The 18,986-nt window shown below is 33.1% G+C and overlaps 1 protein-coding gene across 2 annotated transcripts in view; it reads right to left on the bottom strand.

Annotated features, from left to right (window-relative positions):
* Window positions 1-498: 498 nt before the first annotated feature.
* LOC124356911 (TATA-binding protein-associated factor 2N-like) overlaps window positions 499-18,986 on the bottom strand; it is a 29,128-nt gene continuing 10,640 nt past the window's right edge. For both annotated transcript variants that reach the window (XM_046808206.1, XM_046808205.1), the window contains exons 2-3: window positions 3,691-4,952; window positions 499-1,059 (exon numbers count right to left, since the gene is read on the bottom strand). In XM_046808206.1, coding sequence (XP_046664162.1) covers window positions 1,044-1,059; window positions 3,691-4,952 — 1,278 coding nt within the window. In that variant the 3' untranslated portion in view covers window positions 499-1,043. The remainder of the gene's footprint in view (window positions 1,060-3,690; window positions 4,953-18,986) is intronic.

The raw sequence follows: 18,986 nt of genomic DNA, 5'->3' as shown, positions 1-18,986 counted from the left end.
ATCAGGCTCACACACAACGGTGTCAAAACTAGCATAAACGTCTTCCAGTCAACACACACTCCTAACGCAATTAAAATTCTTCAGACTCACTATCGTCTTGTCAACAAAATGTTAAACCAAAAATTACAATAATGTTGGCAATATTTTGATGTTTTCTAAATTGGAAAACTTAGATGTTAGTCATATCAGATCTACAGTATCATCACCTGAGATGTAGGTGATTAAAGAAAGTTGAGTAATGCATAATACTGAATTAAAGGAGCACCAATTAAGTACATCTTATTTTAAAGTAATTTAATAAAACTATTTCTGATCTAATTTATTAAATTAATTTTTTAGTAAAAAAAATTCACATTTATATCAATGATGACTTAAAATTTTACCTTAAAATGATAAGCATTTTATATCAAAATTCAGAATAATTTGTCTAATTGTTTTAGATTTATATAGCACACAAACATTTTCAAGGGCACAAGGTTGAGAATATAAATAAGACAATTGGCAACAGAAAAAATAGATTTAATACATAAATAAATTTGTTGATATAATAAAACCTTAATAAGTAATACTCGTATAGAATCATGTTTTAAATGGGATAATGAAAGAGAAATTGGTTTTAATGTTATTTAACATACAATTTATAAAGATTTCTCATTCCTAAAACACTCTTGATGAATATTTCTTCGTTATTTTTATAAGAATAATGTTATATTTAAACATTCAAAGCATTAACTTATACATAACGCACTAAAAGAATGATGAAAATATAAATCTACTATACTTATACATCTAAAATCATATCCATTCCATTACAATAAGCACACTAAATTCTGATGACATTCACAACTAAACATTACGGATAATATACTATCTAGGCTACTTATAAAATTTGAGTATATGTTCAAAATTAAAAACAATTTACAAAGTGGTCTACATATTCATAACTTAGTTCATACTGATGTAAATGCCATGGAGGTGTGGAAGCGATTCTCAATATCAATGTCCCTTAGAGAGAAGTTACTGCTCACATCCTTTTGTTCTGATCAGTAAAGAGGTCGACTGAAAAAAAAAATGCTCTTCAAAAATAAATAAAAATAATACTACACAAACATTTACAGGGTTTATTGGAGAAGCCTCTCTAGGATTTTTTAGAACAGTTACACATTAAATAAATAAGCTAAAAATCACTATCGAAAGGAGTGGGAAGTTTTCTTAAAGCAACTATCAAGCATTCATTAATGGCCACCCACATTACTGCCGCAACAGTGATAATAATATTGCAAACAGAACAACCAATGATATCATCATTATAAAGGGGGAACAAATTAAAGAACTCCATTTTCATAGTTAGTTTGCAATACATGACTAAATGTTTTTACACCCGGACTTGGATTTTTATCCTAACGTTGTATTTTCCCAATAATGTGCAACAGATGAAAATAAAATAACATTGTTATTCTTAATTAAACACTACAATTTAAAAGCTGCAGTATCGGATACAAAATAGATAAGTAATACTTGTGTTGATGTTTGCACAAACAACAATAATACTAAACTACAAGTGAGACATAGCTTACTTATAGTTCAGTGCAGTATAAGTGTACAAGGTATCACGTAAAACAATAGTTGATCAAATTTGTTTGCATTTTATGACAAATTATATCTAATTCTTGTGGATGGTGTGCCTTAGCGTACACGGAAACAAATGTCGTTTTAGAACAACAGTACCTCAGATTTAAATCCATTGATTTTTACTATTGTAGTCATCATCTCAAGAGAAAGTTTATATTGGACCAATAGGTAATGAACTGCGACAATACATTCAGACAGTAACAAATATAGTTTATTATTAAGAAATCTAAATTAAATAGAAATTATACACAATTAATAATAATATCTTTAATAACTCAATAACCTTTAGGTACTAAAATCTAAGTTTTTAAAGTGAAATAATCATAGATCTGAGACGAGTTTCTATTTGTAACGCACTTTTAACTTTAGCCCCATTTTAAAAGAGGAGCCGCAGAAGCGCAATTGACAGCTGGTTAGCACTCCCCCTAAGATTTATCATTGGAATATTTTAACCTTAGAAAATAATATACTTTCAATTAATGTATTTTTAATACTAAGATTATAAACCATGATGATTCTAAGTTGTTAATTGAGCTTAAAAATCCTAGAGTGACTTCACAATCCTATAATAAAATAGCTTTCTTATAACTGTAATAAATTATATTAGAACAGTTTTATAACATATTGTTTAAGAGGAAATTAAAATTATTTGACGATAAACATATACGATGATACACAATAGGAGTATCATGGACAAGACCTCTACATGTAAACATGATACACGTTCCTCTACATTTGAGGTTGAAATATTATTTAATCCTGAAACTAAAAACAATACAAATAATAAATTTAACTCAATAAGGAGAGCACATTGTACATTAAGATGGTTTTTAATTTCACAAACCTATTATGAATCTATATGCTGTGATTTCCAAATTGCATTATGTGCTGGACTGATTTCAAACAAATTAAAAAAACATTGCACAGGCATTCTCTTTCACATACTCTATTAATCCTTGATCAATGAGAGTATATACTTTGCCTCACCCATTGGCCACATTTTTTTGATTTTATTCTCTTCTTCCATAGGACTGAAAACTTACTCTAAACTAAGATTTTCTTTTTATCGGAGAAAAAAAAAACAATCTTAAATCATAATTTTTAAGAAATTTATTAAAGCCTTATAAGTAATTAGTATTACCAATTTATAAAAATCAAATAAAAACTAAATACGACGATATTTGTGTTTGTAAAATGGTGAGTAGCAATTTAGCGAGATGTGCTCCAAAACTGAACCGAACGAAGATACTATGTGTTCTTTCCATGCGTAATCACACTGATGTTTAGTAACAGTATATTGCCTACTTGTAGCACGTGACATTTACTATACATAATAGAAGCTTTGATCGGCGATATCGATTTTCTTAAACTGGCACCGGTTCTATAATGCTCCTAACAGTATTCTTACAACGGGTATTCTCATTTGAAAACCAACAAATTTAAAATATACATTACAAAACTAATAATGTAAGAGATGTAATTTTACAGAACAATAAATTTCTTAAGGTTAAAATTTCATCTCAGGTCTTCAGAATTACAACGCATGGTGGTTACCATTGTCACAGATAAAAGTATCCACTTTGCAAAAAGGTCTTCTTCTATATAAATCATGTTCTGACTCGCAGTGGTCATTTTTAACTTTTTGAGGTAATACATTTGAAAAACTTGATCATTTCGTCGCCAATGATATATTAAATATATTATGCTGTAATATTATGCAAAGTTAGAATGTTATGCTTATTTAAAAATTGTATTCAACAAAAAACAAACCAATACTTTAATGTGCACGCTGAATTTTGTTTTTTCCAACAACTACTACGTCTAATAAAGTGTGAAGTGATTCAAAACGTGAAGTTGAAATCATTTTAACAACACCTAAAAATTTAACTGAAAAGAACAATGGACACGTAGGTCTCGTCGAAAATTGCCAGTAAAATGACAGTAATAAGAATGGTATCGTGCAACTTGACGTATTAAGATTCAAGGCAATAATATTTTTGTTAATATCACTGTCTGCATATTAAAATTATTTCACAACTATGGATTTAGGATCAATACCTTACTCTGCCAATCGGCGAACGACTTCGGAACCTGTCTCTTGCACCGTAGCCGCCGTAATCGCCTGAACCGCCGACATCACCGCCAGAGAATCTGCCGCTGTCAAAGGCTCCGGCCCTTCGTACTTCTCCATTGCCGAAGCCTCCCCTTCCACCTCCGCCGAATCTGTCACCCTCAGTATAATCTATTCTAGAGGGCCTTCCCCCAAAATCTCTTGGATTTGCAACATCTCTAGGTGAAGTAAAATCTCTAACACCAGCATCTCTCCTCATACCGATGTCTCTATTTCCACCATAGTCTCTTCCTCCGCCAATGTCGCGTGCTGGAGGACCTTCTCTAGCTGCTGCGAAATCTCTGCCTCCATAAGGAGACTGGTTAGCTCCAAAATCTCTTGCACTACCAAAATCTCGCGCACTAGCATAATCACGCTCTACTGCGCCTAAATCTCGGGCACCTCCATATCCTCGGGTTCCATTGAGTTCCCTTTCAATACCATAATCTCTCATTTCAAAATCCCTACCACTCCTAATGTCTCTTCCGCCAAGATAATCTCGTTCTATATCTCTGGAAGGAGGAAAATCTCTTCCTCCAACATCTCGCGAAACGAAGTCTCTGCCCCCTATATCGCGAACAGGAAACTCTCTGCTAGGTACTGCATCTCGCGATGGGAAATCTCTAACAGGCCCATAACCTCTTGAACTTTCAACATTTCCAAAATCTCTACGACCTCCAAAATCTCTTAGTGCTCCAAAATCTCTGTCATCAAATCCTGGCCTTTGCCTATCTTCAAAATCATCAAATCTACTTCCACCCATTCTATCTCCCCTGAATTGTTTGAAGTCTTCCATACGGTCAAATGAACCACCAAATCCACCTCTTTCTCTTCCCATTCCCCTGCCCCGACTAAAATCTCCTCCACGACTACCTCTAAAACTTCCACGACCACCCCTCATTCCTCGCTCACCACCTCTTCCTGATGACATTCCTCCTCGTCCACCCCGAGGTCGCCCACGAGAAATCTCTACACGAAGTTTAGAGTTCAAAATAGTTGCGTCGTGTAAAGTGTTAACTGCTGCCTCAGCATCTTCCTTATTTTCAAACTCAATGAAAGCAAAACCAGGAGGGTTGAACGCAACCCAAACTCTGTTAAGTTTTCCAAATTTCTCAAACTCAACTTCTAGATCTTCTTTTTTAACAGTATCTGCCAATCCTCCAACATATACAATTGTTCCTCTGTCGGGTCTCTCGCTGCGATTCATCATCTGTAACGTTAAATATTACATAGTTAACCAAGGTACACTAAAATAATACATTTTTGAGAAAATTCAGAAAAATCGCCATTTATTTTAAGAAAATAGTTGTTGCTTGATTGATCATTTTACTCAATTAAAATTTCCACATACTGAATTAATAGTTAAAATCGAATAAAAAAGTTTTCTTAATTCAAAAGTCAATACAAAATAAAAATAAAAAACAAAATATACTGTAGAAAAAATACAGATTTGTAATAAAATTTTAAATTGTGGTTTTGTTGAAATAGTCCTAAATCTGTAATTAATTTTTAATTTCCAAAAATATAATACATGCTAGTGAAAATACTTAAAACAAGATAAAGAAATTGGAAAATATTCTTGGATGAAATAAAAAATAATGTAAGCAAAATAAGTAAAAACGAATTCTTGACAACAATTACAAAAGTTTGAATTTAAAATGATGAATGCCACTTTCTTTAATTGAACATTTACACTTCAACAAATAAAACTCAACATATGCCGTGAACTACGTTTTGATATACATTGATTAGTATATGCAAGAAAATTGTATTGCACATTTATATAATATAAAAACTGAAAAGAATGGACAAATTTTCATATTATGCGGTTATCTGATGTACACAACTAACATTTTAATTTGATATCCCATCGTTACTGGTAACATGTTTAGCAGCATGAACATCATACTATTTGAAATGTTTTTTGTTAGTGTTACAGCAATGAACAGCAGCTACAAGCCAGACATTTTGTTGACTATAGCGATGTTTCTGTTCACACGTCAGAATATTGTAATTCAGGTTTTAACAAAAAGTGTGCAATTTTATACACTTTTAAAGAAAGTTATAACTAAAGACAGTGCTGTATACACTATTAGCTTGCTTTCCATTAGCAATTTATAACATCCTAAGTGAATGCCACTCCCCATTGTAGACCCATACGTAAGCACTTAATTGTGCTGCTTAGTATTTAAATATAGTAGTATAAATATCAACAGTGATCGTTTTTAATGGCGGTCCGCATTATCATTTCGACTATCGGAACTAGGCTTGGTCCCAGTAACTTGTGATAATGTATAATTTCAGCGTCCAAGCAGTGTTTATTTTACACACCTGCTTACAATTTTATTAGTATTAAAAATTAAATTTAGCTCAATACATAATATCAATATAGTTTTTATCTCTAAAATAATACTCTTTATAAAATACAGTATATACAACTTACATATTGTCCAAAATATGTATACAAACTGTTAATAAGATTTCAGATAAGACTCTGTCTTAACTACACACTGCTCAAGCTGATTTTATCAGATAGTTCTAATGACTTTTTTTGGCACAAAAATATAAAATTTCAACACTTTAAGCTAATACAAACATTTTTTAATGTTGATATGTATATCAAATTCTATTCTTTATACCCTCATCAATTCTATACTCAGCTAAATTGCTGTTTATACCACTTAAATTAAGAGCTAGACTTTTTGAAATCTTGCATTCTTTTAGAATAAAACAATCCGCCATTTGCAATGTTTTAAAATATGAAAAAATAGCCCAACTGTGTTTGTTTAGCTGTAATAGCTTACAAGTATGATTTAAAAATTTGAATGTGTAAAGAAATTCATATTTAGTGCGAAGGACACTGCAAGTTTTTGGATAAAGCATACTGCAATAATCTTATCGGTCTAGTCTGATAGAACGTGAGCCAATCAGTACCCAGACTTCAATTTGCATCATGTACATGTATCGTATGTGTGGAAAGATCAACGTCGTGAAGCCATAAAGTTGTCGAGAGAGCAGAGAGAGTTATTTTTGCCTATGACTTTAAGCAGTTTGTCTCAAAAGGAGTGTTGAATGTCTCAAAATTGTATTTGATTCCGAAGCACCATCTCATGCAACTGTTGTTAGATTTAGAATTCTGAAGGAGCCATAGTTCGCTTTAAGAAAACAAACGTTCAGAAAGACGTTTCGCTGTTACACAAAACAACCTTGATCAGGTGTGTGCTATGATCCAAGTGGACAGACACTGCACAGTTCAACACACACAGAAAAAGAAACATCTTGAAAACATCATATATCACCTTGGAAAAGGTGCACATATTATCAAGCTGTAATTGGTTGAAGGAATGTTCTGTCAGTAGTTAATTACACACAGTGTTTTGGAAGTGTTATTGAAATGTGTGTGATAAAACATAAATGTAACTCAAATAATCAATTAAAAAAATTATATTCCATACACCTTTTAAAAAAATTACAAAGAACAAATCTATTTTTATCTACCAAACAATTTAGAACATAAGGGATCTTTTTGATACAAACTTAACCCATTGAGGAAGCAATTACCCTCAATGTCTGTCTAAAACTGAATGTTTGAATTGATTTAGGCAAAAATGCATGTGAGTACTAAAATATTAATAGAATGAGTTTGGATACAGATAAATTAGTCAATTTTTCAGGACATTTTAGTCTATTAGGTTGTTCTACAATAGTGTCTGTAGCTTTCTCCAAATAATGTTTTATTTAATTTTTTTAGTATATATTACAATTTTTTAGTAAGAAAAACAAAAAATCTAAAGCAACTGTTAATATTTTATTACTATTTTTGTTTATCTGCCTCAATAATTTTTTATCCAAAACAGCACAATGTTTTTACGTGGAAAACCAGTTTTTCTTGTATTACTTAATTATAAAGCATAGAAAGAGCTCCAAAGAAAGAGCTATTTTAAGCATAGCTTCAAAAAACTAAATGACATCATTAACCCAAAAGAAAGTTTCTGAGACTCAAAATAATCAAATTAACAGATGTTTCAATGAAGATGTTAGCCTAAAATAGATGTACTCCAGTTAATGCATGATGTTTTGCGCCTGGTAAATACAGTGTTACAGGTCTAAAAAATTAACTGAAGCATAATTTTAAAATTTGATTAGGAAGCAATAAAACAAAATAAGAAGAGAATAATAACTACAAGATTTTTGTTGTTATTATTACAAGGTCTAGAGAAGAATATGAGGTTGAGAACCTGCTAAAGACTACTGTGCGGGGGATTTTAATAGGCTGAAAGGTTGATTTATCTAGTTCTTGCTTTAAATACATTTTTCGGATTAATGCATTTTGAAAATTTAGGCACACATATCTCCACACACTAATACTGCTATAAAGCTGAATAATTGATATTCAGTTACAACTGTCAGAATGTATTAGAATTATCCTCCTGCAAAAAATATGTCAATTAAAAAATCAATAAAACATATTAAAAAAACCAAATATTTGTAAAAAAATAACACTTTTATAAAATTATATATTGCATATTATGTTCCAAATATGCATCTTAAAACAGACTAAATAAACAAAAATTGCTTCAATACGTGAGCAGTGAATGGTACCTGAATAAAACACATTTAACCACTATAACAGCATTGAAAATCTCTGTTCTTAATTTGTGTTCCTTGTTATATGAGACAAGATTAAAAAGTTTTGCAATTAAGGTATAAAGAAGTAGTTCGGCATAATATTCCCCTGCTATTGTTCTTCTGTTGTCAAAGCAATCAATCGTCAGTATACCATTGAAATCCCAGAAAACTTGTGATCTCACTTTTCTAACTGATTTCTGAACTTCCTTGGTGGTGGAGTTCCCTTGTGCCGCCACTGCTTGGTTTCAGGATCCCATTGGTAAAACTTATGAATGGAGAGGTTTGGAAGCAACCGTCTGGCTGATACTTTGGACATGCCCAGAACAATTAAAAAATAAGTTAACGAGTTGGATGTTTTCCTTGAGGATGTCCAATTGTGACATACTTTGCATTAACGAACACTGGTGTGTGGACGATGAAATATTGCTTTATCAACCAGCAGGTTTTCTACTAGCTGCTCGTTATTGTAGGCCTACTTCATTTGGCGGAGTGGCAATCTTTGTGAAAAACACTTTTTTACATGCGTTTGAAGTTGTTGACATCCATTGCCTGTGTGAAATTAAGCAATTTGAAGTCGCTGTGATAGTTTTTCCTACTTTGCGCTTATGACTGTGTCTGTATATCGTACACCTGATTCGTCAGTCGACATCTTTACTGAGAAGCTGGCTAATCTTATTGACTTTGTAAATAAATACAGAAATTTCAAGATGATAATTGCGGGCGATATAAACATGGATCCAAAAAGTGACGACCCTAAAGTGCAAAACTTTGTAAATATTCTACGATCTCTTGATTTTGTCTGTTTAAAATTTCCAGCCCACCCGCCTTGCTCCTGTCTTGATAATTTTATCACTAACCTACACCCTCAATGCTTACCTGTGAAATTATCCAACCTCATCTTTCTGACCATTGTGCATTACTTTTAAATTATAATATGCAACACCTAACCTCATCTTCTGAATATTTTCAAAATAGTCACGGTACATTTGAAAACACATAGGCCGTTGAGCAAAACCTTGTCTAGATAGACTTAAGCATAGGTTAAGATCTGTAACCTGGGATAAGCATCTTTTTTAACAGTAACTAATGTTGAGTTAGCTTTTCAAAAACTTTTCTGCAAGTTTTATCTGATTGTTTGAATGAATCATGCCCTCTAAAAAAAGAAAAGTCTTGTCAAACCATAGTAGGCCTAGATATAAGTCAAAAAGCTTAAAAGTTGAACTGGTACACTCCTTGCTAAGGGAAATAAGGCTATTGCTAGACTTAAGTCATGAAAAAGGAAGGACTGATCCTCAGTGCATGGCAATTCATGGTAGGCTTAAGAAAATGTATAGGCAGGAAATTATTTTGGCTAAAAAAAGAGCAAATGAAAAGTTTATTTTTGAGTCACACAATAAATGTAAGGCTGCATGGAAAGTTATAAACGCTGAAACAGGTCGTGTGCCTAACAAAGCCAAAGAAAAAAATCCAATAACAGCTGATGATTTTAATAGCTTTTTTATTAATGTTGTTAATGTGTTAAAAAATAGCTGTGATATTTTAGATGTAGCAAGTTCTGTTGATATGTTGAAATCGTCAGGTATTAAACCCCCTGGCCTGTGTAGTTTTAAGTGGACAGTTGTAAATAGTAGAGATGTATATAGTTCTGTGTATAGGTTAAGTAATTCCAGATCAGAAGATGTCTATGGACTTTCCAACTTTGTATTAAAGGAAATATTAGATGTTATAATCTATCCTTTAACACAGCTTGATAAACTGGGTGCTTACTGATGGAATATATCCACAGTGCCCTTAAAATAACAATAACGGTACCTTTGCATAAGAAGGGTGACAAAATGAATTTAAACAATTATCGGCCTATTTGCCCTAGTACCCGTTATATCAAAGTTAATAGAGACTATTGTGAAAAACCAATTGGAATATTATTTTGAGTACAATAATTTGATTTCTTCATCTCAGTATGGGTTTAGGAAAAATCTGTCAACTGTTAAAAGCTGTAGATAATATTGTCTCTTATGTATTGAATAACTTTGAAAATAAGGAAGAAACAGCTGCTGTGTTATTGGACTTAAGTAAGGCATTTGACGTTGTACCTCATGATGAACTCATTCAAAAATTGAAATATTATGGTCTGGAGAAACAATGCTTTGTCTTTGATTATGTCTTATTTGAGCAATAGACCTTCAGCTTGTCAAAGTAGGTGACCAGAGATCAGGACTTAGGAGGGTAGCAAGCGGGGTTCCCCAGGGCTCAGTCTTGGGCCCCTTCTTGTTTACTGTCTTCATTAATGATCTCCCTAAAATTTGTCCCTGGTAAGGTTGTTTTGTATGCTGATGATACTACTCTGTTATCATCAGACAGAGGACTCAAAATTAAATGATGTCATTATGGGCTATATGAGGGAAAGGTCCTATCTCTGGTTCTCTGCTAATAAATTAACTGTTAATAATAACAAGACCGAGGAAATTGTCTTTAGTTTACGTAATGCTGAAAATAAGTCTGTAAAACTACTTGGTATCAATTTAGACTCAAAGCTTAACTGGGGAATCCATACAAACCATTTATGTATTAGATTAGCAAGAGTGATATTTCTACTAAAAAAACTAAAATTGTATACAAGTCTTAATCTAGTCATTAGTGCATATTACGCTTTTTTTAATGTACACCTTCTGTATGGGGTTTTACTGTGGGGCAACTCTAGTGGAGCCAAGACTGTGTTTAAGTGGCAAAAGAAAGCCATACGCTGTATAGTAGGAATTAGCGACAATGAGTCCTGTAGGCCATTTTTTGAAGAACTGGGTATACTTACGCTTCTCAATGTATATATATATTACACAGTTTAGTTTTTGTTAAGGAAAATCTTGACTCTTTCAATCTTAGAAGCTTTAACCATGAATACAACACTAGAATTAAAAATACAATTGATGTACAATATGCTAGGTTAAGTAAAAACTCAACAGAACTATGCAATAACCGGAGCTAGGCTATTCAATAAGTTACCATTAAGTGCTAGATCAATTTCTGTTGGTAGGTTTAAGAATGTTGTTGCAGAGTGGCTCAAGAGAAAAACGTTTTATTCTGTAGATGAGATTTTTAATGATAATTTTAGTGACTTACAATTTTAAACTTTTAACGTAGATATAGATTGTATTTATTTTAGGCTCTGTAGGCCTACTTAGTGATATTTTTAATATCACACTTGACTTTGTCAATACAATTTTGTAATTGTTGGACGACAATAAAATGATTCTGATTCTGATTCTGATTCTGAACATCATGAATTATCGTGATTGCACTGCCATAGGATACATTTAGTTCAATTGCAGCTTCAGAGACCTTTCTCTGCCGATTTTCATAATGAGGCTTTCAACACGGGCAACATGATTTAGGTCAGTCAAGGTGGAAGGTCTCCCTGACCGTGGGTCATCTTTCATGGTTTCGCATGTATGCTTAAACTCATTGAACCATTGAGTAATTGTAGACAATGGAGAATTCTGCAGTAAATTTTCTTCATGGAACTCCTCGCTTTACATAAAAATTTGGTTACACTGCGGTATTCAGATTTAAACTCACCAGGATCCGCCATGTTTATTGAGCAACAGCAGAACTCAAGACTGAATCAAATGAGTTAATATTAGGAGTGCATTCTAATAGGAGATAAGATAAGAAATCAGGCTGATAGATAAGCAAGGACTGCTTCCTTTATACCTTAGTTGCAAAACTTTTTGATCCACCCTCATATAATGTATGCCCAGGCAAGTACTGTACTATTTAATAAATAGCCCTCCCTACCTTACTAAATAATATTTCTCAAACTTCCTTTTTTTAACACAACTTCTACCATATTAATCAATCATAATGGTGGAATACCATAACGAACAAATCAACTTATATAGATCTTCCACGAAAAAACATTCCACCTTTGTTGGTAGCTAAAAAGCATCTTCGTGAGGAAGAGTTTAATCATAAGACTCACTTTTAAAGTGAAGTAAAAGCAGTGAACAAAGAGTGATTAAAGAGCTTCTAACTGACGATTGTATTAGCCCATAGCACTGTCATGATACGAAACTATTCTTTGACTAGGAATTCCTCATATTATATTTTAACTCACACAAAGTTTTACACGATTCCATATTCATTGTAACTCTCTTGTCTTGACGATAAATATTGGCTGAGCTTAGAGGTCACTGCGCTTGAAGATCGAACAATAAAACTAATCTCACTGTCGCTGTATTGTTAGGCAATAGTTTCAAATGTTTTCGTTAACGATCACAGAAAACACAAATAAATCACTTGTTACGACTTTGAATGATGAAGGGGTAATAAACCACCAAAGTTCAGCTAGTTCTCCATCTTTGAATCCACAAAACAAAAAAGAACTTAATCTCTTTGATATGCTTCGTATTATACCTTATCCAACAACTTTAGTTTTTACAAAAATGAGTTTTGACTACAATTAATTAAGATTTCATAAAGCATTGTTAAATATTTGTAGAACATTTACTACATAATCAGTAACAAATCCACTATACCAAAATTTTACTGAAATGGGAAGTTTACAAATTACTATTATCATAGAAGCAGGCCTAATGAGAATGCTCCTTCAAAAAAGTCAATAAATATGCAAATTATTTCTACTGGTTGGATTTTACTAACCGGCGATTCACGAGTCTTAGATCACAATCTAGACTATGTTTTCATCCTAGCTATCAAATATAGCTAGGAATTAATGTATTGTTCTGATCAAAGACAGTTCCGAGTTAAATGGTTGAGGAACAATTGACTAAAAATTGGCAATATCAGTGCAGGACCGAGATAGTTGTGATCTAATAGATAAATCATGTTTGGATTTGAGAAAAATTGTATAGTTCAGAGTTAAAGTCTGATGAAACAGACTTTCATCTTTAGTTCTAACAAAAGGCAGGATCAAGCTCGTGATTTGTGGGATTTTGAAATGAAATGTGCCTTAGAAACAGTACTGGAACAGTTAATGGTTAGATATAATATTCTGTATAAAGGGTAAGGCAGATAAGGTGTCCTAAACATATAATGAAAGAACAATTAGACCTATAATATTAGGTCTAATACACTGAATCACATAAACTTAACCCATTAATTACCAACTTTTTAGTTTTTTTACAAAATCGATAAAACTAAGGATTTTGGGTCCAAATAACATTTCATTTATAGTTATAACCGTTCTTTTAATAAAAAAATTAATTTTTAACACAAAAAAATGGTGTCCTATAAATATGACAGTGGTAGTCCATAGTGTCTTTGTATAATAACCTGGTGTCCTAAAATTATGACAGTGGTATTGTAAAGTGTCATTACGTCAAGCTAAATTTTTTTAACAAAATATAATGTTATGTCAGTAACTCTTAAGATATGAAAATAATATTACTTTAAAATTACATAAATGATTGTAAAAAAGATAAAAAAGACCTAAAATCTAAAAACTTATGGCTTATATACGCTCACTTAGAGTGGTAACGGGCCAAAACATTTCTTACAAAGGGTCACATTGCACTTTTTGCAAAAACGTAAGAGGCTTTGAAGTACACAGTCGCATTTGGCATCTTCTTTGCTTGTCTCTAACGTGTAAAAGATGATCTCTTCCGTCAAATCTTGCGTCATCAAAAGGCGCTGCTTGTTGACTACGGGGTATTACTGAAGGTATTCCAATGGGCAGACGTTTATTACTTGCCTTTAAATAAGGAACAGCTATAGCACGCCTGAAGTCTAAGAGAGGAACAGGATTGTCTGATGTAAGCTTGTGGATAATCCAGGCATTTAACTAATGTCATGTCAATAATTCTGGTAAATAATGGCCAATACTACTTTTTCCCTTTTATTTTGATACAATATTTAGATGCCAACCAGTCATGAAGATCCACTCCCCCCATAAAGCTACTATAATTTTTAATTACTTTTGGGGACTGGGAAAGGGACTTTTTTCTTTTCTTCCTTACTGTACCTAGTAACATTGGCCAGGGGTTCAACACTGTCGAAGTTGGTTGCAACTGTTACTATATTATTTGTCATTCCACCTTGTCAACATAATTCCACTATCCAGATCACTAGTGTAATCATAGCCTCCTCTACCTAGTTTATTCATTTCCTTTTTGTCCGGTAGGGGACATTTTTTGTGTTCGATTTTCTCTTATAGTCCCACTAGCCCTGAATCCTAAGTCAAAGAGTTCTTCAAGCAATTCTATACCTCGTAAAGAAGTTGTCAAAATATAATTCGTAGCTCAAAGGATCATCAACAACAAACAAAAGAGATTGAACAACTCTCCTGCCTAATCCAATATTTTTTCTTCACATCCTTGATCTTTACCACAGTACAGATCAAAATTGTAACAATAACCACTTGTACCACATAATGCCCAAAACTTATATCCAAAGCGTACTGGTTTTCCTCTGATGAACTGCTTTAAATTATTTCGACCAAAATACTTTATTATCATCTCATTCAACAGCAAGTTTATCTTCAAAAACACCAAACTTTGCAAATGATTGCTGTATTTTTTCCAGGAGGGGCTTCACTTTAAAACCTCTATCACACTTTGTTTCATCATTGAGCATAGCATTATCTGCAAAATGAATATAAGATTTTATAAGCCAAAAACGATTTTTTGACATGCGTTTGCCACAATGGGGACACCTAAATCCTCTGCAGTACTCCAATACAGTAGAACCCCTCCATATCCGGCTCGGTTTTACCGCACTCGGTTTATCCGGCCACTTCCCGGAAGCCAATATCGAAATTTATTTACCACGGCTTGCAGACGCGCAGTTGCACGCACTAGTCTCACACGACTCTTGCGTTATTTTTGTGTATCTATTTGTTTACATTTTTCCTGTTTTGTCCTCAGTTAAGCTAATATAGGTTTAACCTGTAAACAGTTCGTTGATTATTTCCAGTGCGGTTAGTACAGTACAGTACAATTGTTTTGTTTCGTCAAGTGCTGTGTACTGTAGGTTGGTTTATCCGGCCGAAATCGTTATCCGGCCAGGGGCTCGGTCCCGTGGTGGCCGGATATGAGGGGTTCTACTGTAAAGTGAAACTTGAGGTAAACAATTGTACCCGGATAACAGAAGAATGCCAATAAACAACTTCAATTCATCAACTGAAAAGGCAAACAACTGGTTATTTTTTATTTCTAAAGCGTATTTCATAGTTTGAGTAACAATGTCTTGCATTATGTCTGTTGTTAGTAAGCTTTCAAATATTTCAACTGGTGATTTGCTATGAAACCTTTCTTTTAAATCATTGAGACACTGTAAAGAACCATCTCCTTTAGCTGGAAAACCATACTCAGGTAGGACACTTTTTCCAAGTCCGAGGGGTAGTTCTACTACTGACTTTCTTTTTCTTACTATCAGTGGATTTATGTGGTTTGTTAAACTTTCTTCTCAATACTTTTCTAGAGTTAGTGTTCTCGGGTTTTCCTTTAGTAGGTTTGCTTTCATTTGACGTTTTACAGTCTAGATCATTATTTTGCTTCAACTCTAATTCTAAAGTACCACATACCTCAGAAATATCCACATCCTCAGTATTATCATCATTAAACTGTTCTTCATCATGTAAGACAATCGACATTTTGTGGCGGTAAAAACAACAACATTAGCACTAGCTACATTAGCTTCACTTTCTTCTAAATCTCCTAATAAAAGAAGTATTTCTTCAATCGTCATGTGTGATGTACTTGCCATTGTTTATGAGTAAAAATACACATTTATCAATAAAAAACACAGAACTAAAAAAATCACAGTAAAGACAACGTTCAGCAAAAGTAAACTGCAGGCACTCCCATTGAGACTCTGGTGGGGGAGAGAGATCAGGTTGTAACTAGTCTCTGGAGCAGATACTGCGTAAGCCACTGCTATTTACCACTGTCATATTTATAGGACAGCTTACAAAAAACATGGCTGAGAGCTAAGTTTAAGCTTTTTTCATGAAAAGTTTATACTTTTATTGAAATATGACTATATAAATAAGAGATTTGTGTTGTTTAGCTCAAATAAAAATAAGTGACATTTATTGTACATATAAATGCATCATGAAAGGTTCGCAAGTAGTTTTTTTACTTATTTAAAGGCAGTTAAATATAGGGCTTAAACCTAAAAATTTGACAATAAAAGTGTTAAAAAGATATTAATTCAGTATATAATTAGTAACACAAGAGGGTTTTTAACTATTATCCTAGTTTAATATATTAAAAAATAAAATATTTTAAATATGTCCTAAAAATATGACAGTGGTAGGCAATGGGTTAAGTGATTTAAAATAGATTTATCACTGTAGTACATACTGTATGTATAGTGTGTGCCAAAACTGAAGAATCTGAGTTTGAATCTCAAAAATTTCAAAGCAAACCTGTAATGTACAATATATGCGTTGAAATCTCTGAACATTTGATAATTATTTTTAGATAAATATTTAACCTTTTCCAAAATGGCGGAACAAAACAAAATAGGAGCTAAAAAAGTAAACCAATATTTTATACACAATTCCAACAGTAAAACCAATAAATTAATCTATAACAAACTTCCTTTAAATGCCATGCCACATATAACAAAAAAGTTAACACCCCCAAAAATATTTACATAATTGAAAAAGTGAAACTAAAAACTGTAAATGAAAGGGGGGTTCATGTAGTACCTCAAAAAAAAAAAAAAAAAGGTAATGAGCCATGTGTTAATGAAAGAGAAATTTGGTATTACACAAGAGAAGAAATAAATATAGGTACATTCTGCATTTATCACATCTATTATAGATTAGAAAGAAGATTAAAGGATTATGATAGGCATCATACAAATTAAAACTTCTGACCATTATATTGCAACAGTTAACAGCAATGAGCAATATGAGGATCGGAGAGTTTCGACTCAGAAAGTTAAATACTTATACTGCTACAGAATAAAAACTTGCATAGAGAAAAGTGGGCTGTTAATCAATGTTATGACATAAATAAAGGGCTTTAAAAACTAATTAGTAAATTTACAAAGATAATATATGAGCAGATTGCATACAGTAGAATGATTAAAGGTAGACAAAGTAAGCCAACAATTTAAGAACAGCAGATTGCCTAGATGAAAAATATGCATCAACAATTTTTGGAATTGTTAAAAAAGAAATAGAATTCACAAGTTGTGGAGGGACCCTTTTAACAACAGACATGGATATCTAAACAAAATAAAGAAACTAATTAAATAATATTTAATTCAAGCTTTACAAAACTTTTATTACAAAACTGTTGAAAGCAATGGTAAAAATACTTAAAAAGTTGGGAGGATGTTAGCTAATGTTAGGGGTATATAAGCAAGAGTATAAAAGCAATATAGACAATAAAATAGGTACTAAGGAAAGGAATATACATAACAATGAGAAAGAAAATGGCTTTACAGCCAACTGATTCTATTATCACCATAAGGGGTTTAGTTTGTAAGTGCATAGAAAATATGTTGGGTGTAGTTATTATTAAGTTACGAGGGTCGTCCAGAAAGTAAAGAACGTTTTGTTATAAGTCAATAAAAACAAAAGATAAGAGCATGAAAATTTATTTATAAATACTTATAAACTTACTCTATTTTTCTACAAAATCGCCGGAACTGTCAAGGCACTTGTTGTAGCGTGGCACCAGTTTTTCTATACCGACGTTATACTGTTCTGCTGCCAAGGAATGAAGCCACGTTTTTACTCCTTCTTTGAGGTCTTTGTCACCCAAAAAGTTTTTTCCGCCTAAAAACACTTTCAACTTTGGAAACAAGTGATAGTCACTCGGAGCCAGATCTGGACTATACGGAGGGTGTCGGAAGATTTGCCATTTGAAAGAATTGAGTTCTGCTTTGGTTCGTGCACTGCAATGAGGCCGAGCATTGTCGTGGATCAGCACCACTTTCGACGACAGCATTCCGCGTAGTTTGTTCTGAATAGCGCGGCGAAGCCGATGCAAGGTCTCGATGTAGGCCTCTGAGTTGATTGTTTCGCCTCTCAGCATGAACTCCACATGGATTAGGCCTTTTCAGTCCCAAAAAACTGTTGCCATCAATTTCCTGGTGTTCAAATTTGGTTTTTCTTTCCTGTTTTTTGTTGGTGAATTCGAGTGATGCCATTCCATTGACTGGAGCTTTGTCACCGTAAACTGCCTTAATTTGCCTATAAATTTCAATAGGTTGAACATTCTGTGCATTCAGAAACCGTATCACACTACGCAGTTCACACTTGGTGGGATTTTCAATTAACGCCGCCATTTTAAACTTTCACAGGAGACGCAAACGTGACCTCACGGTACCGCTACTCAGCTCACACTGAGGCAGAAGGTGTGGCTAACGAACAACCTATCTACCGCGGTGGTGGGTGAACTGCGCCGCCCGTGATGCGCAATCGTTCTTTACTTTCTGGACGACCCTCGTATAAAGAGATTAGCTAGGCCTAAGCAAAAGAAGAATTGGAAAGATGCATCAGTCAAATGACTAATGATAAAAAAGTTAATTAGTTACGGTTAGACTATTCTAATGGTAAGCATTCCACAATAATTCCTAATCATAATTTTAATTTTTCGAACTAATCTCTATGTGGTTTTTAAAGGTAATCTAAACTTTCAGT

This window comes from Homalodisca vitripennis, chromosome 3 (genome assembly GCF_021130785.1).
Source record: "Homalodisca vitripennis isolate AUS2020 chromosome 3, UT_GWSS_2.1, whole genome shotgun sequence".
Taxonomy (NCBI): domain Eukaryota; kingdom Metazoa; phylum Arthropoda; class Insecta; order Hemiptera; family Cicadellidae; genus Homalodisca; species Homalodisca vitripennis.
This window is presented reverse-complemented; position numbering and strand designations above follow the sequence as displayed.